Source organism: Prionailurus bengalensis, chromosome D2 (assembly GCF_016509475.1).
Source record: "Prionailurus bengalensis isolate Pbe53 chromosome D2, Fcat_Pben_1.1_paternal_pri, whole genome shotgun sequence".
Taxonomy (NCBI): Eukaryota; Metazoa; Chordata; class Mammalia; order Carnivora; family Felidae; genus Prionailurus; species Prionailurus bengalensis.
Genome location: NC_057351.1, coordinates 17,815,055 through 17,842,197, shown reverse-complemented (window position 1 = coordinate 17,842,197; position 27,143 = coordinate 17,815,055). Strand labels below are relative to the sequence as shown.

At 53.6% G+C, this 27,143-nt stretch overlaps 1 protein-coding gene and 1 pseudogene across 1 annotated transcript in view; both read right to left on the bottom strand.

The window, feature by feature from the left end:
- Window positions 1-2,655: 2,655 nt before the first annotated feature.
- On the bottom strand, window positions 2,656-17,134 carry LOC122492605 (annotated as a pseudogene).
- The window catches only part of PGBD5 (piggyBac transposable element derived 5), a 108,451-nt gene continuing 98,121 nt past the window's right edge, over window positions 16,814-27,143 (bottom strand). The window contains exons 4-7 of the mRNA XM_043596340.1: window positions 26,010-26,190; window positions 22,222-22,419; window positions 20,324-20,429; window positions 16,814-18,873 (exon numbers count right to left, since the gene is read on the bottom strand). Coding sequence (XP_043452275.1) covers window positions 18,678-18,873; window positions 20,324-20,429; window positions 22,222-22,419; window positions 26,010-26,190 — 681 coding nt within the window. The 3' untranslated portion in view covers window positions 16,814-18,677. The remainder of the gene's footprint in view (window positions 18,874-20,323; window positions 20,430-22,221; window positions 22,420-26,009; window positions 26,191-27,143) is intronic.

Below are 27,143 nucleotides of genomic sequence, written 5' to 3'. Positions count from 1 at the left end.
CGCTCAACCGACTGAACCGCCAAGGCGCCCCAGGTTTCACATTTTAAAAAACAAAATGGGGTCGCCTGGGTGGCGCAGTCAGTTAAGCGTCCGACTTCAGCCAGGTCACGATCTCGCGGTCCGTGAGTTCGAGCCCCGCGTCGGGCTCTGGGCTGATGGCTCGGAGCCTGGAGCCTGCTTCACATTCTGTCTCTCTCTCTCTCTCTCTGCCCCTCCCCCGTTCATGCTCTGTCCCTCTCTGTCCCAAAAATAAATAAACGTTGAAAAAAAATTTTTTTTAAATAAATAAATAAAAAACAAAACGAAAACACTGAAAAGGCTTCGAAATACTGTTAGTGTTAGTCCCTCCCACCCGGGGCCCGCTCAGTCCGGGCTTTGTCCCTGTGCCCCCCGCCTTCAGCCCTGCCACTTGCCAGCTGCCCCCAGTCACTCTGGCCCCTCCAGCCCCGTCTTTTTTTTTTTTTTTTTTTTGCTGCCCGTTTTAGCTACAAAGTTGACTTCCACTGCTCTGGTCATTTCCGCTGCTTAGAATGTTCTGCCCCCCAATCTGAAGGACCCGCCTCCTCCTCACTGGCAGAGAAGCCTCAAATGTCCCCTCCTCAGAGATGCCTCTTGTGATGGCTCTCATGCCCCTGCCCCTCCTCTCTTCTATTTCCATGACATTTTCTGAAATGTTCTTGTTTCCGTGTGATGTCCACTGTATGGCTCTCCCCCGGCACATGAGATCCTTCAGAACAGGGACATCCGATGCCCAGAACAGTGTCAAGTCTATCGAAGAGGCGTAAGGAACTACATGAAGAATGAATGTTTCTCTCTCTTTTTTTTTTTTAAAGTAAGCTCTACCCCTAATGTGGGGCTTGAACCCACAACCCTGAGATCAAGAGTCGCATGCTGTAGTGACCGAGCCAGCCAGGCGCTCTGCTGAATGTTTCTCTTTAGGAAGATGGTGGCAGCAACTTTATAAAAAATCCATTTCTATGTTGGCTCCTCTCAAGTGGAGAAAGTAGGTGCCCAGTGGTCCCCGTGGCCAAAGGAGGAAGGGCCAGAGCACAGCTGCGTTCCCGTGGAGAGACACCCCTGCTTAAAAGTTCTCAAAGTCTTGGGGCACCTGGGTGGCTCAGTCGGTTGAGCCTCCGACTTCAGCTCAGGTCGTGATCCCCCAGTTCACGAGTTCGAGCCCCGCGTCGGGCTCTGTGCTGACAGCTCGGAGCCTGGAGCCCGCTTCCGATTCTGTGTCTCCCTCTGTCTCTGCCCCCACCCCAGCTCACACTCTGTCTCTCTCTCTCTCTCTCTCTCTCTCTCCCTAAAAAGAAATAAAATTTAAAAAGCTCTCCAAGTCTTGCCATTGAGGAAGGCAGGGGGCCCAACTATTCAGACTATATATGCTTTATAATTTTTTTTAATGTTTGTTTCTTTTTGAGAGAGAGAGAAAGAGTGCTAGTGGGGGGAGGAGCAGAGAGAGAGAGGGAGGCACAGAATCTGAAACAGCGGTCAGCACGGAGCCCGACGCGGGGCTCAAACCCACAAACCGTGAGATCACGACCTGAGCTGAAGTCGGACGCTCAACGGACTGAGCCACCCAGGCGCCTCTATATATGCCTTATAAATCTGAGGAATTCTGTGGACCTTCCTCCCAGAAAAAGAAAAATCGCATATACGTTCACAGAGCAATGATTTCTTTACAGTTGGAGCCTCTACGCCTGTTGTAGCAAAACAAACAAAACAAAACAAAGGAAAAGGTGTTCCTGCCCTGACTTGTCATCACCAGGTCTCAATCAACCTCCTGGACCCTTTCCCAACCACTTCCGGCCCATTCATTGCTGGGCCCGTCCCTGGGATGTGCTCTATTTTCAGGGCTCTGCTCAGCTTCCCCGAAGTCCTAGCTTTCAACTGCTCCAGCTCTCTGGAATGTTCTTTCAGGTGTCCACAGCGCTTTGCGTGGAACTGTCCCCTGGGTCTGCGGTGGTTCACTGTGTCTCCACCCCCCTCCTCCTGACTGCTGGGGAGGCCGGGACCTGGGTCTCACCGGTCTTTGCAAGCTGGCATCCGGGCAATAGGTAAAACCCGCCTCCTTGATTTATGGAAGATTCTTCTGGAAAGACCGGCTGAGATGAATTAAAATGAATGATAGCAATTAACTAATTCACATTAAACCATTAACGGAAGACGGTTTAGCTGTCACCCTCGGAGTGGTGGGGGCTTTGTATCTTACATCGGAGATGCTCAGAAGACCAAAGCAGGCATTTTCTGAGGTGTGAGTGATGTGGGAAGGGAGGACTTGCCGAGGCTTCCAGATCGCATGGGGCCGGCGGCCCCCACCCCCGGGGTCCCTGCCAGCAGGAGCAGAGAAAGGATGCTCCGACGCACTCAGTGCCAATCATCCGATCACGGAGAGAGACCCCGAGGGGTCCCTCCATCTCTGCCACCAGTCCTTGGCAAGATTAACGTGGACCAGGTTCGTCAACGAATTAAAAATAGTTTGGGGCCCCCCGGGTGGCTCAGTCGTTTAAACGTCCGACTTTGGCTCAGGTCATGCCCTCGCGGTTTGTGGGTTCGAGCCCCGCGTCGGGCTCTGCACTGACAGCTCGGAGCCTGGAGCCTGCTTCGGATTCTGTGTCTCCCTCTCTCTCTCTCTCTCTCTGCCCCTCCCCTGCTCATGCTCTGTCTCTGTCTCTCAACACTAAATGTTAAAAAAAAAAAAAAAAAAAAAAAATTAAGGCAGTTCTCAAAAACGAATGGATTTGCTACAGCCTGGCCCCTGCCCATGCCAGGAAGAGGGACCAGCGTGGGCGAAGCATTGGGGTCTGCCCTCTTGCCACTCGGGAGATCTAGTTCACTCGGAGATCTGGCTCTCCTCTGCCCCCAGCTTCTCAGCCTGAAACCACAAGCCGGTCTCCTTCTCCGCACTCTCCACGGAATTGCCACCGTGGATGATGCTTCTGCCACCTTGGATGCAAAAGGCCCCACGGACGGCCCCAGGCTTGGAGTCCGCAGGGATGGTCTCCCCAAGCGTCACTCGGGCTTCACCGCATCCAGCCGCTCCCAGACCACGACAACCCCAGGCCCTGATGACACGCAGGCCGCCAGGTCACCACGGAACGGACGGCCCTCCAGGTCAGTGTAGGGTTCCCTGGGAAGGTCCCCAGAAGCCTGGATCCATTTCAGGCCGATGGAGACAGGATCTGTTTCGCTCAAAACGCTTGAGGGTCTCTCCCGCCAGCCTGCGCCGGGCCCCCGCAGGCTTGATGGCCGGGAAGGGGCGTTCGCTGCCGGCCACGGTCCCCTCCAGCCGCTCAGGCTACACCCCTCGTGGGTCATGACTCTTTTTTTTTTTTTTTCAATTTTATTTTATTTGTGGTAAGGACACAACAAAAGATCTACCCCCCGAACCGGTTTTTAAAGGTCAAGGCAGTACGTTAGGCACCAAGTTATACAGGCTATCTCTAGCACGTGCTCATTCTGCGTAACTGAGACTCTATGCTCAGTGATTAGTAACTTCCCATTCCGCTCCCCCGGCCCCCGGCGACCACCAGCCCCCTCTGATTCTGTGAACGTGACCGCCGTATGCACCTTCTACGGGCATGCCTCGTTTTATGATATCTAGCCTTGTAGCGCTTTGCAGATATCGGGTGTTGTTGTTTTGGGGGGTTTGTTTTTTTTTTTTTTTTTTCGGGCTGAAGGTTCAAGACTTCCGCGGAGGAAGTCACTGCAGATGTGGAAACAGCAAGAGAGCCGGACTCAGAAGCGGAGCCCGAAGACGGGACTGAAGGGCTGCCTCTCATGATCAGACTTGAACGGATGAGGCGTTGCTTCTGAGGGACGAGCAGAGAAAAGTGGCTTCTGGAGCTGGAGTCCACTCCCGGTGAAGATGCTGTGAAGTCTGTTGAAATGACAACAAGGGATTTAGAATATCACATAAGCTTAGTTGAGGAGGCAGCGGCAGGTTTTGAGAGGATCCACTCCAATTCTCCAAGAAGTTCTACTGGGGGTAAAATGCTATCGAACAGCATCGCGGGCCACAGAGGAATCGTCCTCGAACAGAAGAGGCAATCGGTGCGACAAACTTCATTGTTGCCTTAAGAAATGGCCACAGCCACCGGCCTTCAACAGCCACCACCCTGATCAGTCAGCAGCCAACAACATCGAGGCGGGACCCTCCCCCCGCAAAAAAGATTACGACTCGCCGAAAGCTCAGATGATGATGGCCCTTTTAGCAATAAAGTTTTTTTTTTTTAATTTTTTTTTTCAACGTTTTATTTTTTGGGGGACAGAGAGAGACAGAGCATGAACGGGGGAGGGGCAGAGAGAGAGGGAGACACAGAATCGGAAACAAGCTCCAGGCTCTGAGCCATCAGCCCAGAGCCCGACGCGGGGCTCGAACTCACGGACCGCGAGGTCGTGACCTGGCTGAAGTCGGACGCTTAACCGACTGCGCCACCCAGGCACTCCAGCAATAAAGTATTTTTAAATTAAGGTCTGTACGTTGTTTTTTTAATGTTTATGTATTTTTGAGAGAGAGGGGAGTGGGGAAAGGGAGACAGGACCGGGGGGGGGGGGTGGCGGGGAGGGGCAGAGAGAGAGAGAGAGGGAGACACAGAATCCAAACCAGGCTCCAGGCTCTGAGCTGTCAGCACAGAGCCCGACGCGGGGCTTGAACTCACAAACCCGTGAGATCATGATCTGAAGCAAAGCCGGCCACTTAACCGACTGAGCCACCCAGTTTTTTTAGACATAATCCTATTATGTCTAGACCACATATCTGTAGTATAGTATATACTATCTGTAGTATATATTATGTACTATAATATATAGTATATTATATATATACTATATATATAATATATAGTATATATTATATATGTAGTATATACTATCTGTAGTATATATGTAGTATATATATGTATAGTATATACTATAGTATATACTATCTGTAGTATAGACCACAATCTGTAGTAAATATACTGTAAAGTGTAAACATAACTTTTCTACGCCCTGGGACACCAAAAAATTTATTTGACCCAATTATGACATTTGCTTGATTGCAGTGGTCCTGGAAGAGACCCCTCCATATCTCCGAAGCATGCCTTTAGAAGCGGGGTCGTGAATTACTTGCCTTTTCTGCGTCTGGCTTATTTCACTCAGCATAATGTCCTCAAGGTTCATCCATGTTGTCACGAATTGCAGACGTTTCTTATTTTAAAGGTTGGATCGTCTTCCGTCTTGTGTGTATTCCCCGTTTTCTTTATTCCTTCGCCTGTTGGTGGACATTTGGGTTGTCCCCACCTCTTGGGCTGCTGTGGAAAACACTGCCGTGCACACGTGAGCACGAATCCTTGAAGGCCCGGATTCGGTTCTTTTGAATAAATGCCCGGAAGCGATCGCTGGGTCCTGTGGTCGTTCTGTTTTTAATGTCTCCAAAGAAGACGCACAGGCAACCAACAGGTATACGAAAAACAAAGGCCAGCATCACTAACCGGTCGGGGCAATGCGACCTGAGACCACAATGGGATGCCCTTTCACACCTGCTGGGATGGCTGTTATCAAAGAAAGAAGACAGCGAGGGAGGCGGGGCACGTGCAGAAATTGGAGCCCTGTGCGCCTTCCACAGGAGCCCCGTGCACCTCCCACTGGAGCCCAGTGCACCTTCCTTGAGAATGCAAAATGGCACAGCTGCCGTGGAGACAGCCTGGAGGCTCCTCTCTACTTTTTGCGGATCAGCATAGCTGGAATCCTCACTTCTGTGAACACGTTTTGCTTTGACCTGGAGGCAGCCCCTCTTCTAAAGCTCGAGGGTAACACCCTCCACAGACAGGGGCGGCTGCTAAAACACGCAGACTTCAGAAGCAGGTGACTTCTTAGGGTTTGAGGGGTGTGCTGGGTAGGGAGAGGGGGAGGAGGAGGTGGGGGAGGTCTTAGAGCTGTTTGCCCCCCCCGCCTCCTCAGATCTAGATAGGGGGAGCTCTCTGCAAGGCCACCTGCCTTGTAGGGGCAGGGAGGTCTGCTGGGCCTCCTGGCACCTACACCTACGGCCAACGCGGCATCACAGGGCATCCCCCAGGGCATCAAGACCGCCAACAGGCAGCAGGAGTAGAGGGCATCATGTGGACGCCGGAGGCCTTCCCTACGCAGGTGACCCTCCCCGCCTGGACCCTGGTTGCTTTGGATCCACAACATCCCGGAAAGCTAAGGATGAGATCTCAGAAATAGAAAAGATCCAGAATGGGACGCCCAGGCCAGCTTCAGGCACAGTTTATGTTCGCAAAAAGACAGCTGGCTTGCTTGCTTTTTTATTTTTTATTTATTTATTTTTTAACATTTGGCCTCGTGAGGTGAGAGGCAGGGCTCATCTGGCTGGGCTGCAGGACTGTCCTTGGACCAGCACCCACCTCCCACCTGTGTACAAGGAACTGGGTGGCAGAGAGCAGGTGGCCTGGGACAGTGCTGACTTCCCGTGTGCCCTGGGTTTGTCACTCAGCGGGCTGAGCCCGTGGTGCTGGTAATGAGGACAGCAGTGCCCGGATGTTCACATCCCCAGTGTCATCACCGGGTCCTTGGGAAGGAAGCCAGGCAGGTGCTCTTACCCCAGAAGCCACAGGAGCAGAGCCTGTCCCTGGAGAGGCTGACCGTGTGACACATCTGGGACCCCCACGGAGCGGGCAAGGCCATGTTGGCGGAACAGGACCAGCAGGGATTCCTTGGGTCTGCCTGGCTCCCTGCTCTGGGGGGAGGAGTGGGGCCTAGGGAGACCGCCCCGTCCCGCACACCTCCGCTGCACCAGGGTCGTCCCCGCCTTTCTGGTCACTTGGACTCTGGGCCTCCTGGGCTCTGAGCACGGCTGGCCCGGGAGGACCTTCCTGCTGCTCCAGGCTGCCCTCTCCCGTGAAGCGCAGGTACTGCGCGGCCGAGCGGCAGGGATTCCAGGGGACCCGCCGCAAACCCTGTGCGGCCCTCTGGCAACCTCCGGGCGCGTCCGAGCCCCGTGTCCAACCCACCAACTCTGCGTTCCCCTTGGCTGTTCGGGACGGCCCCCCAAACGGAAGCAGATAGGGTCCCATTTTCACATCAGAAGCCAGGGCCTTTCGGCCTCCTCCGGGCAGTACTCCGGAGAGGCCCTGGAAGCCCAGCCCCTCCAGAGCTGGGCTCCATACACACTGCAGCCCTGCTTTGCTTCCACCTTCCCCCCACCCTCACCCCCGGCGCGGTCCCGGGGGCTGCACACCCCTCTGCGGAGCCGCTCCCCGCCCTCCCCCTGGTTGGGGGAGCCTCTCAGTCCTCTGTCCAGATTTGGCCCCCCGGGAGCATGGCAGGACTTGAGGGGCAGGAAGAAAGATGTGGGGCTGCTTATTCCCCTGGCCCCACTGCATGATGGGCTTTAGGCTGCTCCCACCCCACCCTTTCCTCTCCCTCCACGTCTCTCCTCCCCGTCCCTCCCCTAGTCTAGTAACCATTTCCTGTCCTTACCCCTGAGGCCAGGTAACCCCCCCCCCCCCCCCCCCCCCACTGCTCCTTGCTTGTCTGTGCTCATGTTCTTGGTTTTCCCGCAGCACTGGAGTCAACCTTCTTTGTCCTGCTGGGCCTCTTGGGGCCTCTCTAACCATAGCCCCCTCCTCTCCCCACGACAGCCCTGCACAGCCCTGCAGCCCTGCTCTGCCCCAGGCACCGCTTGCTCTAGACCAGTGGTCCCCCACTTGGCCTGGGGTGGGTCGGGCATCCCCACATGATCCCAGCACAGCAAGCCTGAGCATAAGCCGCAGTGGGTCCCTGATGCTGCTCGACTACCTCCTTGGAACTTTCTCTGATCTGAGCCTCTGAACCTAACCTGACCCTCCCTCTGCCTCATACCCCAGCATCCTGCAAAACCTATTTCTTCTTCCACATACCCGACATCTTTTAAAAAGGCTCCTGCGTCCTCTCCCAACTGCTAGAACATAAGCCCCAGGAGGGCAGAGATTTGTCAGGCGTCTCTATTGTCTCCCTCCTTTCTCTGGACCAGTGGAGACTTTGTGTGTCCTATTTACTGTGTATCCACAGTGCCTAGAATAACCCCTGGATCCCAAACTCGGAACATACTTGTTGAATGAAGGCTCTGTACGTTTCACCTTCGTTGAGGCTCATAAGGTGTACTTTGCTGCCCTCTGCTGGGCAGACATGGGAAAGGCATCATCTCAAAGGAGGACAAATTTCGGGAGGGCGGTGGGGGGAGCGCGGGGCGGGGGAGGGGCGGCAGACCAAAAATTGGGTCTGGAAGGTGATTGAATCAAGGTCAGACCAGGTTGTTAAATATTCCTCTTTTTCTCATTCTAATACTGTTGAAATCAGACAAAGCCGCCTCCATTTCATTCTTCCAGAACTCCAATCGTGGGCAACAATCCTTCTGGATTTTTAAATATTCCATCCCGTTATCTCCATGAATATACATGCAGGTCATGGGTGTCGACTGGGGGGTTTAATTGCTCATGGTCTCAAGACTTTTTCCCCTGTTGGATGGTGAACGTGACTAAAAAGTGCTACCACAAGGTGTCCAAGGTCAGGTGGCTAAGGGCGGGGGCAACCGGGTGAGGGAGTCCCTGATGACGTCTTACCCCATGTTTATCTAGTTCCTGGGACTGAGGAGAGGGTGGGGAGGGGGACAGGGAGGGTGAGTCGACCACTGTCCCCTAATCAGGGTGTGCCTGGTGCGGAGCGTCCGTGTTCAATCTGGGGCACAGTTGTTGGGCTTGTACCTATCAGTCCAAGACTCTCCCCATGGCAAATCCCAGAGCCTTCGGCCCAAGATGAACCAGTGTCACCCAGTTTTACTCCATGAAACAAGCACGATTCGTTTTGTGAAGTCATATTCACACCTGACATCTCTCTGGCCCGTATAGATCTCCTATAACAGTTCCTGTAAAAATATGCTACCCCAGTGACAGAACACGGTTCAGCCAATGTATCCCCATTTGTGGGTGAGAAAATATAGTCATTGTTTCTTAAAAAAAAATGCTAATATAGTTTGAGGGTGGGGAGGGGCAGAGGGAGGGAGAGAGACAATTCTAAGCAGGCACTGCACTATATCAGCACGGAGCCCGATATGGAGCTCGAACCCACGAACCATGAGATCACGACCTGAGGTGAAATCAAGAGTCAGATGCTTGGGGCGCCTGGGTGGCTCAGTCGGTCAAGTGTCTGACTTTGGCTTAGGTCATGAGCCAAAGGTCTCACATTTCATGAGTCTGAGCCCTGCCTTGGGCTCTGTGCTGACAGCTTGGAGCCTGCTTGGGATTCTCTCTCGCGCTCTCTCTGCCCCTCCCTCTCCCTCTCCCTCTCCCTCTCTCTCAAAATGAATAAACTTAAAAAGAAAAAAGAATCAGATGCTTAACCAACGGAACCACCCAGGTACCCCATTCCTTATTTTTTTTAACATGCTATTATTATTCTGGTCACGAGGTATTTGTGTGTGTGTGTGTGTGTGTGTGTCTCCCACTGTTTGACAACCCATGATGGAAGAGAGCGTTCTTGTTCGTCCCCAGTATCTAGTAGATTAGAAGAGTTCAATAAAAGTTTCTTCAATGAATGGCTTTTATTCCGCTTTCCTTCAGCTTTCCTCTCTCTCAAACCAGAAAGCAGCTGTTAGCTTTTCTGAGTAGTCCCATGAGCCCCAAGAGACGGCAGGGAAGGCTGGGACCCTAGTATCAGTAAAATAAATTTTGTCATCCATTCCCGGCTATAAAGGGTCTTCTGTCTCCTTGAAGTCTTTTTTTTTTTTTAATGTTTATTTATTCTTGAGAGAGACAGTGTGAGTGGGGGAGGGGAAGAGAGAGAGGGAGACACAGAATCTGAAGCAGGCTTCAGGCTCCGAGCTGTCAGCACAGAGCCCGACACGGGGCTCGAACTCATGAGCCGTGAGATCATGACCTGAGCTGAAGTTGGATGCTCAACTGAGCCACCCAGGCGCCCCACCTTGTTGGATGTCTTCTTTCTGGGGTGTCTTGCCCTCATGTCTTTGGTACAGAGGGTCACGTCCCCCCCACCCCTACTTGAGAGGTGGTAAGAGTCCCTGTGGGGCAGTGAGACTTGAAAACCAGGATACGAGGGAACAGAAAGGAAGAACCCAGATAGAGCAGGAATATCCCACAATGTCCCCTGTGCTCAGAGAGGACAATCAGGGAACGACTTCAGGGCTCACCAAAGTTATGTGAGGAAAAGGGAGGAGGGAAGGAAGGGGCAGAGAGAGGGGAGAAGGGGAGGGTAGAAGAGGGTGGAGAAAATGGAGAGGGGAAGAGAGAGGAGTCAGAGGCAGAGAGATGTAGAAAGGAAAAATGGAGGGAGGGATACAAAGATGGTGGAGGTTAGAAAATAATCACATCAGGGGTCAACAAGACATCATGAAATAAAGACAAATTCATCACTTACAAAAACGTTTGGCGAGCAGGGCGCCTGGGTGGCTCAGTCAGTTAAGCGTCTGACTTTGGCTCAGGTCATGATCTCAAGGTTTGAGTTTGAGCCCCGCACTGGGCTCCCTGCCGTCGGCACGAACCTGCTTCAGATCCTCTGTCCCCCCTTCTCTCTGCCCCTCTCCCGCTCCCGCTCTCTCTCCCCCTCTCTCTCAAAAATTAAGACGTTGCCAAGTATGTGCGGTGAGGATGTTTTAATTCGGATTTTAAGTTGACAAGCACACGCTTCTCCAAATCTTTCCATTCTTCTGTGATGAAGTGTCAAAAGACTGGAAACCGGGATCTGACATTTCGTCCCTCATAAATATTTCCTGTGTTCACGACGAGCCCCATCTTGTGGCCTTGTAGGATATCGCCACCAAAGCCAAAGTCACGGCCCCTGTGTTTTGTTGATGCCTCCACGCCTACCACCTCCCATTTTCCCTCGTTCACAAGGACCTAACTTCTGAGAAACTTCACCCCCGTTTCATGCGTCCAATTCTAGAACCTTCTGGAAAGGGGGAGGAGAATGACAGGCTGTGGTGAAGGCAGCAGCTGACAAGTGGCAGGCCGCACAATCCGGCCTCTGATGGGTAGAGACCCTTTGTTCCCACTTGCCCCCCACCCCCCAACATGAACAATGGGAGGGGGAGACTGAGGAGGCCCCCACGGGAACCCCTCTGACTTTCCCCAGGATTAGCAGCAGAGTTGAGAAGGCTCAGGTGTCCAGACATGCCTGAGGCCCCCGGGGCCCCCTTATCTGCCAACACTCTTTTCCTTTGGGAGCGTCCCTAGGGTGGGCTCGCCAGGCTTTGCCCAACCTCTTCTATTAGTCTGGCAACAGATCCCATGATGCTTTTCACGAATTTCCTTCACCACACCCTCCCTCCCCCAGAAGAAACCACCAGAGAGAAGCAAATGCAATGTATTTTTTAAAAACTTTTTTGAATGTTTTTATTTATTTTCGAGACAGAGACAGAGCATGAGCAGGGGAGGGGCGGAGAGAGAGGGAGGCGCAGAATCCGAAGCAGGCTCCAGGCTCCGAGCTGTCAGCACAGAGCCCGACGTGGGGCTCGAACTTACGGACCTGAGCGGAAGTCGGACGCTCCACCCACTGAGCCACCCAGGCGCCCCGCAAATGCAATATATTTGATTGTATTTCAAAGTTGCTGACTGTAGACAAACTGAAGAAAAATCACATGAGAAGTCTGAATTACACTGTATATATATATGCACATGTATGTATGTATGTATATGCCATACTTCACATTTTAGAACGCAGAAATTAGCTCATGGCATACAAAATTTGTAAAAATGTATTGCAAGCATGTCTTAGTGTGAAATCAAAGTCTTGACAAAAGGGTAGGCTTTATCTTCACAAAAGGGACGGGGACGTAGTTGTGTGACGTCCCCTGAGGGCTACATATGTGCAGCTCACGAGATTACAAATTTCCTCCTAAAGATTCCTTTTTTAAAACTTTAATGTTTATTATTTGAGAGGCGGAGCATGAGTGGGGGAGGGGCAGAGAGAGAGGGAGACCCAGAATCCGAAGCAGGCTCCAGGCTCTGAGCTGTTAGCAAAAGGGCAGGGCACGGGGCTCGAACCCACAGACCGCGAGATTATGACCTGAGCCGAAGTCTGCTGCTTAGCTGACGGAGCCACCCAGGCGCCCCCCTCCTAAAGATTCTTAACTGAAAACTGTAAGGAAAAGCAAAGTAATGGAATGGTGCAAAGGCATTTTCAAATAAAATGGCAATCTTCCCAGATTCTTTGGCAGGGGTTTCCCTGTTGCTGATGGCTGGTGCCCTTGAACTTGGGGTCACTGGGGACCCCCCCCCCCATCTGAGGAAGAGGAAGAAGGTGAGCGGCTGGGAGCTGGCTGCCGGCATCCTCTGGAGAGAGGCAGCCGTCTTTGAAATTTTGTTCCTTCTTCATCCCAAATCACCTCTCCCCAGGAGCCCAGGAGTCAGGGCTTCGATTCATGGCTATTTTCCGCTCCTCCTCAGTTAAGATGACAGCTGCCAGCAGGGGTGTCCCGCTCCAGCCCACAGCCCGGAGTTAAGGCCACCTCCCGCCCACAGGATGCCCTCCGGGACCTTCCTGTGTTGCGAGCTGCCCCTGGCTGGAGACATCCGGGAACTGACAGAGCGTTCCCTGCTTTCTGGGGTGTCCTGTCCCAATGTTGGGCAGCTCTACGCATTGGAAATTTCTTTCCCCACTGAGCGGAAGCCTGGTGACGGGCACCACATGGAGAAGGGGACTAGGCAGTCCAGAGACAAACGTCACGTTCCCTCCTGAGTCAGTGCTTCACCAACCAAGCTAATCGCCCTGTTTTCCCAACCGCCCCTCTTACCATTTGGTTTCTATGTGGACCCACTGTCCTAGCCTCCGGGACCCCCTCACTGGTCAAAGTCTCTTCTTGTAGGATGGTGGGCAGGACTAGACTCACGGCTTGACGGGGACAGGAACTAAAATAGCATTTGTCCCACTTTGGACACTGTACTTCTATTGATAAGCACTGATAAGCATTGATGAGGGGACACACTTTAAAAAGCCACAATAGACTATGTATGGCATTAATGACTCCAAAATGCCTCACTAATAATAATAAAAAAAAAATCCCACAATCCCACCACTCCAGATCTTAAATTTATACCTAAAAAATGAATACGACTGTTCTGTTCTTTCTAATCTATTGAAATAATAGAAACCACATCTCCTTCTTCCTTCTTTTGTTCACTCCTTCTATATTCTATCGCGGGGAGGCAGCTCTCAAGTATGAAACTAGATGCTTTTTTTTTTTTTTTGGTATCAATTTAACTAAAAAAACCCAAGCAGTTCAACTCATTTCTCCCAACCCCCTTCCCCTACCTCTGGCAACTACCAATCTGTTCTCTATGAACTTAGTTTTCTAGATGCTGTATATATATTTTTTTCTGGATTCCACATGTAGGAGAGATCGTACAATATCTGTTTTTCTCTGACTCAGTTCACTTAGCATTAATTTCCTCGAGGTCCATCCATGTTGTCACAAATGGAAGGGATTCATTCTTGTTAAACGTTAAATAATGTAATATTCCATTGCATATATGTATATATGTATATGTGAATATATATGTATGTGCAATGGAATATTATTTATATGTATACATGTATATATGTATGTATATATATGTGTATATATACGTATATATATATACACACACATATATATGTATATATACACACACATACATATGTATACACACACACACACACATACACACCACATCTTTATCCATTCATTCACTGATGGACACTTAGGTTGCTTCTACGTCTTGGCTATCATAAATAATGCCGCAATGAACATGAGGCTGCACATACCTTTTCAAATTAGCGTTTTCATTTTCTTTGGATAAACACCCGGAAGTAGAATTGCCAGGGGCGCCCGGGTGGCTCAGTCGGTTAAGCGTCCAACTTCGACTCGGGTCGTGATCTCGCGGTTTGGGAGTTCAAGCCCCGCGTCGGGCTCTGTGCTGAGAGCCCAGAGCTTGGAGCCTGGAGCCTGCTTCGGATTCTGTGTCTCCCTCTCTCTCTCTGCCCCTCCCCCACTCACACTCTGTATCTCTCTCTCTCTCTTTCAAAAATAAACATTAAAAAAGAATTACATTTAAAAAAGGATTGCTAGATCATCTGGTAATTCTTTTTTTTTTTTTTTTTTCTTAACTAATCTCTAAGCCCAAGGTGGGGCTTGAACTCATGACCCTGAGATCAAGAGTCACATGCTCTACTGATTGAACCAGCCAGGCACACCTGGTAGTATTATTTTTAATTTTTTGAGGAATAGACGCATTTTTAAAAGGACGGCCAGGGCTAGTGAAAAAGCTAATTAAAGTAGCTAAAATCTCATCTTCCCAGGGAATGTTTTTTTCTAGCGCTGCTTTTGCTAACGTTGTGGCTCTTTCCTAGTGGAGGAGTGTGGGGCATTAGAAGTTAACTGGGGGCAAGCAAACCCTCACACCAGCTGTCAGGTTGGAGAAAGAGGTCAGTATCCTATTTCCTTGGAGAAAATTAGAACCAAGTATAAGCCACAGGGGGAGTGGAAGGAATAAAAATTTTGTAGCTGCAGATTGGTACTTAGGAGATGAGAAACTTTCTTTTCGCTTGGCTAGGACTTCTTGTAGGACCCCTTTTGACTAGTTGCTCACGTGTGGTGCAGCACGTTCCAGAAACACTGAGGTCAAATTGGCTCTCAGGGCCAGTGTTTTCCAGAGAAGCTTACGCATAATTGGCTTGCATGGCAAATAGGCAATTTTTGGTCAGATATGGTCTGGCTTCAGCCTCTTCAGAGGATGCGATTCTGTCTTTTCTAGAATCTGCCAAGCCAGGTGCATCTGGTGCCCGCCGGGGTCAAGTGCCCCACATTTCAGAGGGGGCATGGGTGGGTCTGCCTGCCTCCCTCACTGCCTGGTGCTGAGGCTGGGTTCCCTGAGGAACCCAGAACCCAGGACAATGGCGGTGCACGGCCACACACGATGAGCCAGAGCCTTCCAGGCTCCTGGCGACTGCGAACTTCTTCTCTGGCACAGCTGTAGAGTTCATTCGATTCTGGTGGCCGGGCCTTGTCTAATGGAGTCAATAAACTGAATGTCCTTGTCCAGAATGATCCAGACACCAAAGTTTTCCTATGTAACTCATTTGAGGTTGTTTTTTCTTTTTAATTTATTTTGAGAGACCAACAGAGACTAAGTGGGGGCAGGCCAGAAGGAGAGAGAGAGAGAGAAAGAGAAAATCCCAAACAGGCTATGTGCTGTCAGCATGGAGCCCGACATGGGGCTTGAACCCACAAACTGTGAGATCATGACCCAAGGCAAAACCAGGGGTCGGATGCTTAACCGACTGAGCCACCCCAATAACCCACTTGAGTTCTGAAATACGACCTTAGTATTATAATGTTCCATTGACTACAGTCAGACCTTGTTCAAACTTGAGGCTTTTTAGGAAGCAGAGTGTGGGGACAAGAGACAATGTGAATGAAACAGAGAAACCGGGAAGGAAGGCAGCAAATACAAACAGAAACTCACCCACGTTCAGTTCCCTGAAGGATTACCTTACCCGATTCTAACTACAGCCGCAGCCCTGGGACTGCGGCCCAAACCACGTGAAGCTCAGTGCATTTGGCCTAACAGAGCTTTGCTCTGGAGAAGCTTCTAGGTATTTGTTGTTTTATTCTCCGTAAGGGTCGGGATGCTCCTTGTTCTGATTTTCTTTTTCAGACTCTGTAGCAAAGACATCCCACAGTGGTGGCTGGCCTCGGGATGCCACCTGCTGGCCGCTCCCCACCCCCCCCCATGGTGAGAAGCACTTATTGGGCCCTCCCCAGACCCCAGCAGTGGCCAGCTACTAACTGAGCCAATTCAGGGGCAACCAGTCTCTCCGACCCTTGGAAATACTGGAGCCAGGTGGATTTGAACTGGAGCAATTCTCCAAGGCGCTCAGACTCACATCTGCAGGACGAGGTCCTACAGGCTTTCCTAATCAGTACTCTAGGTCCCTCTGTCCTCCTTCCGGAAGAACAGAAACTCGTCCCAGCGTTGCAGGGGCTCCAAGAGACCCCCGGCGGAACTGCCGTCTGCTTCAAGCACATATCTGAAAACAGGTGGTTACCGTTTAAAAACCAGAGCGCTAAACTGGTGTTAAGTCCCCTCTAATTACTCGGTAACGCAAAGCCACCCACCGGCCTGCCGCAAGAGCGTCTCTCTGGGTTAATGCGGACGACCACAGAAACCGAGAGAAGGGAGGAGGCATCCCCCATCTGGAAGGCAGGTGGGAGTTTTCTTCAATGGCACAGGCACCCAAGATACAGCTTGACTCACAGGACCAGGGTATCGATATCTGTTTCTCTAAGTCAAGACTTAACTGAATTTCTTTTTTAAACTGCTCAGGGGCGTACGATACTAAAAACAGTTTAAGATCATGCACACTAGCTCACACACCAAGAAGTCTTAAAAGAGTAGCCCGTGGTTTTGTCCCTGATCTTTTATTTTTTTAGTAAGCATACGCGACACCCAGCGTGGGGCTCGAACTCACGACCCCACGATCAAGAGCCGCGTGCTCTACCCACGAAGCCAGCCAGGCGCTCCTTGTCCCTGACCATTTAAACAAACTCGCATAGGGGCGCCTGGGTGGCGCAGTCGGTTGAGCGTCCGACTTCAGCCAGGTCACGATCTCGCGGTCCGTGAGTTCGAGCCCCGCGTCAGGCTCTGGGCTGATGGCTCGGAGCCTGGAGCCTGTTTCCGATTCTGTGTCTCCCTCTCTCTCTGCCCCTCCCCCGTTCATGCTCTGTCTCTCTCTGTCCCAAAAATAAAAATAAAACGTTGAAAAAAAAAAAATTTAAACAAACTCGCATATTCGCAAAGGATCAGCATCTAAATAGACTTTTATTTTTTCTTTTACTTATTTGGACAGAAAAGAAACTTCATCAGCTTTCATTAGAGTCTCCCTAAGTGTTGGAAACACATTAAACTCAGAAATAGTGGACCTTGTAGAAAAGCATCACAAATTAAAAATATATTTCTCCATGTGGTAAAAGTGCTTTCAATCCAATTAAAGGACACGGCGAAGGTGTTTGGAAACACAATTTAAAATTTGGCCTACAATCCGTGGCGTCGAATTCAAACCACAGGGCGAGGGGGATCATCACGAACGCAGGCTGCAGGAATGGCGTGGAGTTCAGGAGCATGCGGCCAGCAACACGTTTAATTAACTGAGTGTGAACAAGGAAAAACGTCCCAAAGCCTGAGTAGAATAGATTTTGCATTTGGTAAAAAAAGAAAAAAAAAAAAAATGAGGGGCTACGTAAACCAGGCTGGAGGGGGATCGTGTAACTCCAGGAATCGCTCGTTTCTTGTCTGCGGGGGACGGTCAGACCAGGGGATCACCCTGGCCCGGGTCTCCCCCGGAGACACGCGGACCTGGGCGCAGGAGCCCCAGATGCCAGCGGCCTTGGCATGTACTTCTCGCGGTCCTATGGGGAGATCGCCCCCAACAAAGCTGGTCACCCGGTCACCTTCCTGGGTTTGCCCGTGCCAGCCGCGGGGCTCTGGGGCAATGGGGTCAGAGGGCACACCCAGCCAGGTGACCACACACGGGGCGCGAGAATTGGCCAGTGTCACCCCCAGACGTGTTGGCGTGCGTTGCAGCAATGCCTCGTGTTTTCCCAAACAAGTAATTCTGCAGACGATCAGGTCTACGGCAACGCTTAAGGCCCCCAGGGCCCCCCCGTGCTCCTTGGTGGAGTAGGAGCACGTCCGTTCTGGGAGCAAGCTGCCCTTTCCGGTCCTGGCACGGTCACGGGGCCCAGAATACCGAACTGTGACCACGCAAACAGCCACGGCTGGGGCGAAGGGAGGGGGCGGAAAAGAAGGGGGACCTTTTCCTTTGACAGAAGATCTTAAGCAACGGTAAGAAAATAACCTGGAGATATATTGAAAAATAAAAAACAGCATCACACGTCACTGCGATTCCGTTGGCATTTTCCCTCTCTCCCCCGTCCACCAGCCAGGGAGATGAAATGAGTTAGGAACGCCTCGTCCTTGACTCAGAACGGGCAATCGCTGCCCCATTTCATCCCTGCGTGTCAATGGCACCCAGTTTGCGTCCCTTGTTCCAGGAGGCCCGTTCCAAGCCGCCTGCGTGAGGCAGGTGCGGGGCGACGCTCGGGTCTCCTGCCCACACCGGCACGGCCTTAGCGGTGCACAGCCCCACCTCTGCTTGCCTTGGTCGCCGTCGGACACGGCAGGAAACTGAACCGCGTCACAAACGTCTTTACGTCTTTACAGAGCAGGCATCTCTAGCGGGACGTGCTACGGCTCATCCCATCCCTGGCGCCTCCGGCGGCAACAGCCTTCCCAGGGCCCCTGTACCGAGCTGAGCTCCACGGGTGTCACGAGGAGGCAGCGCCCTGCTGGGCCAATGCCACGGACAGCGCGCCCGCCGGCACGTGGAGTCTGGGTGCGGCGCCCGCCCGGCACCGGGTGGGTGGCCGCTTCTGGAGGGAGGACATGCTCTTCTTCGAATGGGAACCGGGACGGGCAGCCGTCCTCTGACCGGGCCCACCCTGGTCCCCATGGAAGCCGTGGGCACCCCTCCGGGCTGGGGACACCCCCGGGGAGGGGGGTGGGGGGGGCACCCGCAGGGCTCTGGCTGGGCAGGTCAGAATGGCCCGCTCCCTCCCTCCTCTGGCCTCCCGGACCTGGTCCTCACTTAGGCCTGGCCGCCTGGCATCAGTGGGCTGGGGAGGCTTCCTCCAGACCCAGCAGCTCCCTCACCAGTCTCTCGCCGAACTGCGCCCGGCTGTACCTCTTCACATGGTAGGCGTCTGACATCTTGTACAGGATGTAGGCGTTATTGATCGCGATGCTAATGGCGAACCAGAACACCTGTTGCCAGGTCTTGTTTGGTTTATGAGAAATGAAATACCTGCGGGGGCGGAGGAGTAAGAAAGGCTCAGCCGGATGGTTCGTGGGCGCCCGGGTCAGGGGAGATGTTCCCCAAAAGGCCCCATCACGGTCAGGGCCGCCGCAGGGGGGGCCGCGGGGGTAGGAACCGGGCAAGGGGGTCAGCTCTCACTGCAGCTTAGTCACGGTCAGCTTCACTTAAGACAAAGAAGATGAAGACAATTCCTAGCAGAGGATTAGGTGCGGCAGGAGGAAGCCACCAGAAGAGATGCCGAAGCCGGGAGCCCGGCCTCCGATGGCTCAGAAGCTCCAAGGGAAGAGGGTCTGGGGGGCTTCCCTCTTTGCTAAGGGACCCTCTCGGCTGCCGTGTCCCGTGCATCCTGAACTGCTTCCGTTCCCCAAGGTCAAGTACACCCTCAGCTGCAGGCCCCTGCGATGCGTCCCCTTCCTCCCGAGGGCACGTCTCCTGGCCACCCCCGCCTTCCCTTCGGATCCAGGATGGATGTCATGTCAGGGAGGCCTCGGCCCCGAGACGGAGGATGGTGTCCCTCCAGGGCCAAGAGCCGGCTTACGACTCAGGCCCACACTGTGTCCTCCCATCTGCACGTTTGTCTCTGCCCCGCCCCCCCAGACATGCCTGAGGGTCAGCATCCCCCGCCACGGCCGGCGCAGAGCGGACCCAACGCGCCTGCGATACAAATGCAGATTTCTCTGTAATAACCTCATGGACTCAGCAGGTTCTGAGCAGAGCACGCGGTAAACATTTGTTCAATGACTCCCGGTGGCGTGGGGCTGCCTTTCGAACCTGGGCTGAGTTTCCCAGGGGGAACCGGGTCCTCGGTTTTCTCTGCCACGGAGAAGCCCAGCACGTTACCCTCCAAGTGGGTGGAGTAAGCGCCCGCCTGCCTTTTGGGGGTTCCTCCAGCCTCGTTCTAGGCTGGGAGGCTCAACCCAACCAATTTCAGAGTCCCGCTCAGGTTCACCAGCCATCACTCCCGAGCTCCTGTCACCGCGCCGTGGGTGACGCATCCTGTCTATGCTACGCGTGTGCTTCAGACGAGGCCACCCCCGGAGCAGGTGCCCAGAGGTGAAACAGCTCAGTAACCTGGGCTGGAGAACACGGCACCCAGCGTGTGGACACCGGGGGGCTGGTGCTGCGTGGTCCATGGGTGCCGGGGTGGGGGAGGAGAGCGGTCGGGGCAGGGGACAGAGGGAGCAGGCTCTGCGCTGAGTGCTGAGAGATGGCAAGCCCCGGGTGAGCGGAGGGAAGGGCGTCCAGGGGCAAGGGTGACAGGGAAGGAGGCAGGGCGCCCAGAAGTGAGGGGGCTGTGCGGGTGAGCCTGGAAGACCAGGACAGGGCTCAGGATTTTGTCTCACAGGGGCTACATCCGTCCACTCGGACACCGGGGCACTGCTGACCACCCACCAATCTCCAGGCCGTGCCGGTGAGCCCCGCGGCTGCCTCCACTTACTTGCTGTACTTGTCGTCGTATTTGCAGATGTAGCTAAGGTGAGCAGCGAACGCCTCCACGGCCAAGGGGCAGGGGATCTCCCCAGTCTTCCTCTTGATGATCACTCCTGCGGAGAACAGAGACGATAAACCCCCCGTCGGACAAATGTGCGTCTCCCCACCCTGCCTGGCTATCCTGACATAAAACAGGGAGTGGAGGGGGTGCCTGGGTGGCCCAGTCGGTTGAGCGTCCGACTTCGGCTCAGGTCGTGACCTTGTGGTTCACAAGTTCGAGCCCCGCATCGGGCTCTGTGCTGACCGCTCAGAGCCTGGAGCCTGTTTCGGATTCTGTGTCTCCCTCTCGCGCTCTGTCTCTCTCTCTCTCTACCCCTCTGCCCCTTCCTCACTTGAGTCCTCCTTCTCTTCTAAATAAACAAACACGAAAACAAATACTCTAAGATGTGAACTAATAAAAAGATTTCCAGTGGCCACCCAGCTGCCACTCTCCACGCTGCCTCCCTGCCTCCTGGTGCCTCCTGCCTGTGGCACCCAGGCTGGGAGCTCACCCGTGGGGCTCTGTCTGCTCCAGGGCGGGCCTGGCTCACAGGTGCCCATGCCATCCACCTGGGAAGCTTCCAGAGGTGCTGCAGGAGGGGCCGGGGCCACGCCAAAGGCATACGACCTGGGCTTTTTAAGGGTGTCTCAGAACGGGGACTTTGTGATTTATAACCGAATACTTTAGAAACGGAAACTATAACTGAAGGAAACACAAACAGTAAGTTTTAGCATACTTAAAAATCAACCCTGCCAATTTTCTCTTCTTCCCCATCAAGTATCCTCCTTGCTGGTTCCCTTGATGATGGATTTAAGCCTCCCAACCTTTGAGACTGGGGTTTTTAAGGCCCTGTCCTCTTAAATCCTATCGCAAACTTTGCAACTTGTCACGCATAACTTGGAGGGAGGTGGCTCCTACGCCCTATTCTCGAACATTCTCCCTGTGAGAGCCCTTGTCCAATCACCAGAGTGTGGAAGTCCAATTCAAACTCGCTCTTTGGCTTGCAAGGTCAATTTCAAACATCTCCCCCGAGTGCCCTTGACACAGTGATACAGTGACGGGCGGCGTTCCATACCTCCTTAACCCCGAGTCCCGTGGGTTTGGGTCCCTAGACTGTCATCTCCACTGAAATGTAACAGAGCCTAGGTGTGTGTGCGGGGTGAGGGGTGGGAATAGACGAACAGACATTAATTAAGCACACACACACACACACGAGACACACATTCACATACACCACACGTGCACACCGATCACACACACAGACACCCCTCCAACACAACCGAGCGCCCCGCAGCGTTCCTGCAGCAGGAAAGGGGAAACATGTCTTGATACAGACAACTATAGGGGATTTGCAAGTACACGACGTGACGGGACAATTTCGGTGAGGCGCCCTCTGTCATCTGATTTCCCCTGTCAGTGGCTTAAAGAGGTGGGGGCTGTAGTTACTTTAACTGCAGACGCCTTATGGATTTTAGACCCCGAGGAAAATTGATGACAGAATCACCTGACCACCCCCAAATCCTAGTGGTTCATCTCGGAGGAAGACGCCGAACCAATAAAAAAACAGCTGATGTTTTCCCCTCCCGTCAGGACAGATCCTCGATGCCGAGGTGACCACGTGAGTGCTGGCCACGTACAGCACTCAGAGCGACCACAGACAACCCTGGCGGCCTGCGGACCCCACCCTGGTCCCTTCCTGCTTCTCTCGGCCGCCGACAAGCAACGGGGAGCTGGTGTCGCACCCCCCCCCACCAGTCAGGTGCAGTGGCGCCGAGTCCCCGGCCCAGAAGCTCACAGTGATGGGGTCACCTGACACCTGAGCTGCACAAACCCCCCCTCCCCCCCAGCCCCCCCTGCGGGCCCACCTTGCTGCACGGGCGAGTAGGCATTGGTCAGGAAGCGGAAGGGCCCTTTGTTGTACCAGCAGATCAGAGACATGTTCCCCTTCATCTTGATGCGGTGCTGGCCCCGGGCCGGGGGGGTGGCCGGGTTGCTCAGCATGGACGGGGGCAGGCCAGTGCAGTCACTCTTCCTGGGGCTGAGCAGGCCACAGCAGTAGATCTCTGCGGGGGAGACGGACACAAAACCGCGTCCACACGGTCAGGGAGGCCCCACGCACGCCGGTGGAAAGGACGGGCCTGCCCTGTTCTGGGGCTGATGCTTGGGGGATGGGCCCTCTAGACGTCCCTGCAGGGGAGACCCCTGAAGTCTGGGGACTTCTATCCCAGAGGTGCTCTGTCCCAGTACTTCTATAAGAACGTTCAAGATTACATGTGAGACCGGGTGCCTGGGTGGCTCCATTGGTTAAGCGTCTGACTTTGGCTCAGGTCATGATCTCGCGGTTCATGAGTTCGAGCCCCGCACTGGGCTCCGTGCTGACAGCTCGGAGCCTGGAGCCTGCTTCAGATCCTCTGTCCCGTCCTCTCTCTATGCCTCCCCCTCCCTCAAAAAATAAAAAAATAAGCATTTAAGATTTTACATGAGACCATCGCAGTGAATCAGCGAGTCTCTTCAGAGCGCTGGCTATGTGCCAGGCTCAGGGCTGAGCATGTGCACCTGTCCTCCCATCTGCTCATGTGCTTCTGGAAACTTCTGCACTCTGAGGGAGGAGCAGCTACTGGGTGGCCACTAATGCACAGACGGTCCCACGGAGGCAGGAGGGATTGTGAACGGAGGTCAACGTGGACAAGGAGGCTTTGCTAAATTCTGTCCTGGGCTCAAGGCCTTTCCTGGCCCTCCCCACCCTCTGGCCTGCCCCACTTAGTGGGCCAGGTGGCCACGGAGAGCCACGGCTTCTCCCTGCAGCCAGCATCCTCAGTCTGGATGCCTGGAGGGGACGTGAAGCGGCACTTTTGACTGAAGTCGCTGGGGAAAGTCTCATCCGGGGGTCTCCCGTCACAGACTGAAGTTCCCTGAAGGTGGACGCGGTATCATCAATAACTCGAAACATTCTATGACCTTGTGTGCGCGCATCTCCGGCCCGCCCTGGGCGCGGGGGGCGGAGGGGAACGGGAGGAACTACCCGGGTCCCACTGCCTAATGAGCACCAGTGGGTGCACTGGAAGAGCCACTGGGTGGCATGATGGAGCCTTACTGCTCAGAAGCAGAGGGCTGCTGGCCGCTCGCACCTCTGTAGCTCGAACTCCAGCTACCCCTCCCCTCGTCTTAATATTTAAGAAGGAGGAACTGTTTTTAAAACAGCGGGGAGCCTTAGATGAACAAGGAGAAAGGATGTTTTAAATTCTCCATCCGAGGCTCCGTGCACACAATCAGCCAAAAACAGCAGGTGCAATTTTTCTAAGAGGGGAAGGAGAAAACCCAAACAGCATCCAAGTCTCCTGAATCTGCCCCTTTATGAAAATAGCGTTTATTATATCAGTGTCTTCTTCTGGCTGTTTTACAAAGCAGACTCTGTCCACGGAGGGACGGCCAGACTCACAGCTACGATGCCCTTCTTCAATCCTGGCTGCCCGTGAGAATGTCCTGGAGGGCACCAGCCCAGCCCAGGGCAGCCTGGGGGAGGGGAGGGCACGCAGCCACCAGTGTGGGGACAATGGAGAACCACCAGCCCAGCGTCTCATCATCACAGTGGAGCCACGCAAGAGTGCACAGGAGCTCCAGAAGCTTCCAAAAAACAGGCAATGAAATCTTTGCTCGTTCTCGGGAAAAGCTAAATCCCACGTGTAATTATTTTCTTCCCAGTAGAAGATTCTCTTCTGTCCTTTCCCTAATTCCCTGAGCTGGGGAGCGTCCTTTTCTTTCCAGAATCACAGGCCAGCATGGCCAGCTGTCAGGGCAGCAGCACTGATGGCCCGTGACAGTCCTTGGGCACCCGCACTCTGACACCAGCCCCACCAGGACAACATCCCACCTGACTGCACCACCTGACTCTTGGTCTAGGTGACGGGAGCATATACCGTGTGATGCCGGGTGGCCCCAACAGCACGCAAATGCTATCTGGGCGGTTCTAGGAACCCCAGGGCTCACGGCCCTGCACCCACAGTCGGACTTGAATGAGTGGGCGAGTGGGGATGGCAGCCTTGGCTCTCGCCACCTGCTCTAACACAGGAACCCCTCGTTCTTCCGAGGGGTTCGGTTAGCGCGCGTCAGGGTCCATTTTCTCCAATTTTACTTCCACGGCCCCTCTTCGCGTGGTCGGATCTCTCCACCCTGACTTCTCCCAGCCATTAAGCACGGAGCCCTGTTGGGCACTGGACTTTGCAGATGAGTCAGACGCAGCCAGGGCCAGCAGAGCACCCAGTCTAGGGCTGCTTCCTTGCCGCAGTGGCTGAGGTCAAGGTCAGAAGCTGTTGGCTCTCCATTACTTGAGAGGGTTTTGTTTTAAGGCCGGATGTCTGATCTGTTGCTAAGCAATCGGTCTGCGATTTCAGTGGCTGCCATAGCAGAGGAGAGGCTTTTTATGTTTCTCTTGAGTGGATGAGATATAAATCCCCCAAATGTAGGACAAAGCAAAGGATATACAGCTTGCTGTCAGGCTCCCTGACTTGGTCCAGACCTTTTTCCGCAGCCCCCATTTCTGCCGGGGCCACAGAAGGCTTCCTAACCTTTGAACAGATGAACGAAGCATCCCAGCACCATAGCGCACTAAGAATTTTCTGAGGCCTACTGTCCTGCTGACTGTGTTAATTCTACATAATTCTCTGTGACATCTGCGCCAACTGGAGGGGCCACATTATAGATGGGGATGAGTCCAGACTTAAGAGCCTTTGTAGGAGCTGGGACTAGGTGCGACAGATCAAATGTGTGCGTTCCCCCCAAATTCCTCTGCTGAAAGCCTAATGCCCAAGGTGATGGTGTTAAGAGGTGGGGCTTCTGGGAGGTGCCTGAATCATGAGGGTGCAGCCCTCATGAATGGGAGCAGTGCCCTTAAGAAAAGGGACCTCCGGGGCGCCTGGGTGGCTCAGTTGGTTGGGCAAGAGACTTCGGCTCAGGTCACGGTCTCACGGTTCGTGAGTTCAAGCTCTGCGTCAGGCTCTGTGCTGACAGCTTGGACCCTGGAGCCTGCTTCGGAGCCTGTGTCTCCCTCTCTCTCTCTGCCCCCTCACTCCCCACTCACGCTCTGTCTCCCTCTCTCTCAAGAATTAATAAACATTTAAAAAAAAATAAAAGAAAAGAGAAGAAAAGGAAGAAAAGGAAAGGGACCCCAGAGAACTCCCTTATCCTTTCGGTCACGTGAGATCGGCAACCTGAAAGAGAGCTGCACCCAACCACGCCGGTGCCCTGATCTTGAACTTCCGGCCTCCAGGCCTACAAGGAACAAATGTGTGCTCTTTATAAGCTGTCGTCTGTGGTAATTTGGTAGAGCAGCCCCAATGGACTAGGACACTAGGAGAACCCCTCAGTGGCCACGGTCTCCCAACAAACAACACAACCAAATGTGACTTGGGCAGAGCTTTGTGCCGACACCCCCCCGCCCAGACCGCAAGCCTGTGGCCGTATCCCCACTGATCACCAGCGCCTGGCAGGGTCCAGGCCTGTGGCAGGCACACGGCGGGCTGAAACCAGCGTGTTCCCTCCTGGCCCAGCAGCCCATGGGCTGTGCCGGTTGCTACGCACCTGTACCCCCAGACCTCTCCCATCACTCCTCAGGGGGCGAGGGGCCCCTCTCGGACGGGCCCGCCACACGACAAACCTTGCTTTTCCAGCTCCTCGAACAGGGTCAGGCTGGTGATGCTGGGCCCCGTGAAGATGATGTAGTTCTTGCCCGCCGCGTTCCGGCACAGGCTTCGGGCGACCATGCTGTGGAGCTGGGGCTTATTCTTCAGCGCATCCAGCCCATCGGGGCCCCCGCCTTCCTTCAGGTGGACGTAAATCTTGAACAGACACACACAGGAGTCAGAGAGCTCACGGCAGGGTCAGGCCTGGGACCCAAAGCTTCGGGGAGGCACAGGTGGCCGTCGCCGGGCCCGAAATGAGTGGGAAGGCCACCTCTTCCTTGAGCCACTGGTTCCACGGTCCCTATGACACCATCATCACCTCCTCAGCCTGCAGAGGCCCCAAGTCACTCCCAAGGCCACCCTGTAACCTAGGCAGCTAGCTGGTGGCTCAGCCCAGACTTCTCGGTTTGCAAATGTCAAGGAAGGAGAAGAAAAGGGACAAACGGATGGATTTGGGAGCTGAGGTCAATGCAAACATCCCCCAGTCCGGAAGCACGGGAGGGACTTGAGTTTACAGTAAATACAAGGTAAAGGCCACCTCCCCTGTAAGGGATAAACTCATCTGTGACCTTTCCATTTGAATACGGCTTTCTAATCCGCAAAGTGCATCTGCAATTATTCCTTATTCCTTCCAGAAGCCACGGCACAGGCAGAAGAGGTAGCATTCACCTCCCATGGCAGAGGAGGAGACAGGATCGGGGATTAAAAACTCACCTGAGCTGCCAGGACCAGCAAAGAGGATGGGCCGGAACTAGCAAGCAATTCTTCAACTCTTTGTGCCATGAACATCTTCCAGGGACATCCCCAAGGGGGTCATCGCAGGGAACGGGAATAGATTCAAGAAAAAGTATGGTTCTCCCAATGACTGACCGAGTCATGAAGAATCTATCACATGGGTATTAGCTACTGCTTTCCTTAAGGGAGAAAAGATCGTCTTGGGGAATGTTCTAGGTGCCTTTACTGGCAGCATTTCACAAGCGAACAATGCACCAAACTGCGGAGTGCAGGCTTGCCCATGAGGACAGCCGATGATACTCTGCACTGCAAAACCAACATGGCCCCAGGGAGGACCTGGGCGCGTCCACAACACCTGTCCTTGGCCAGAGAAT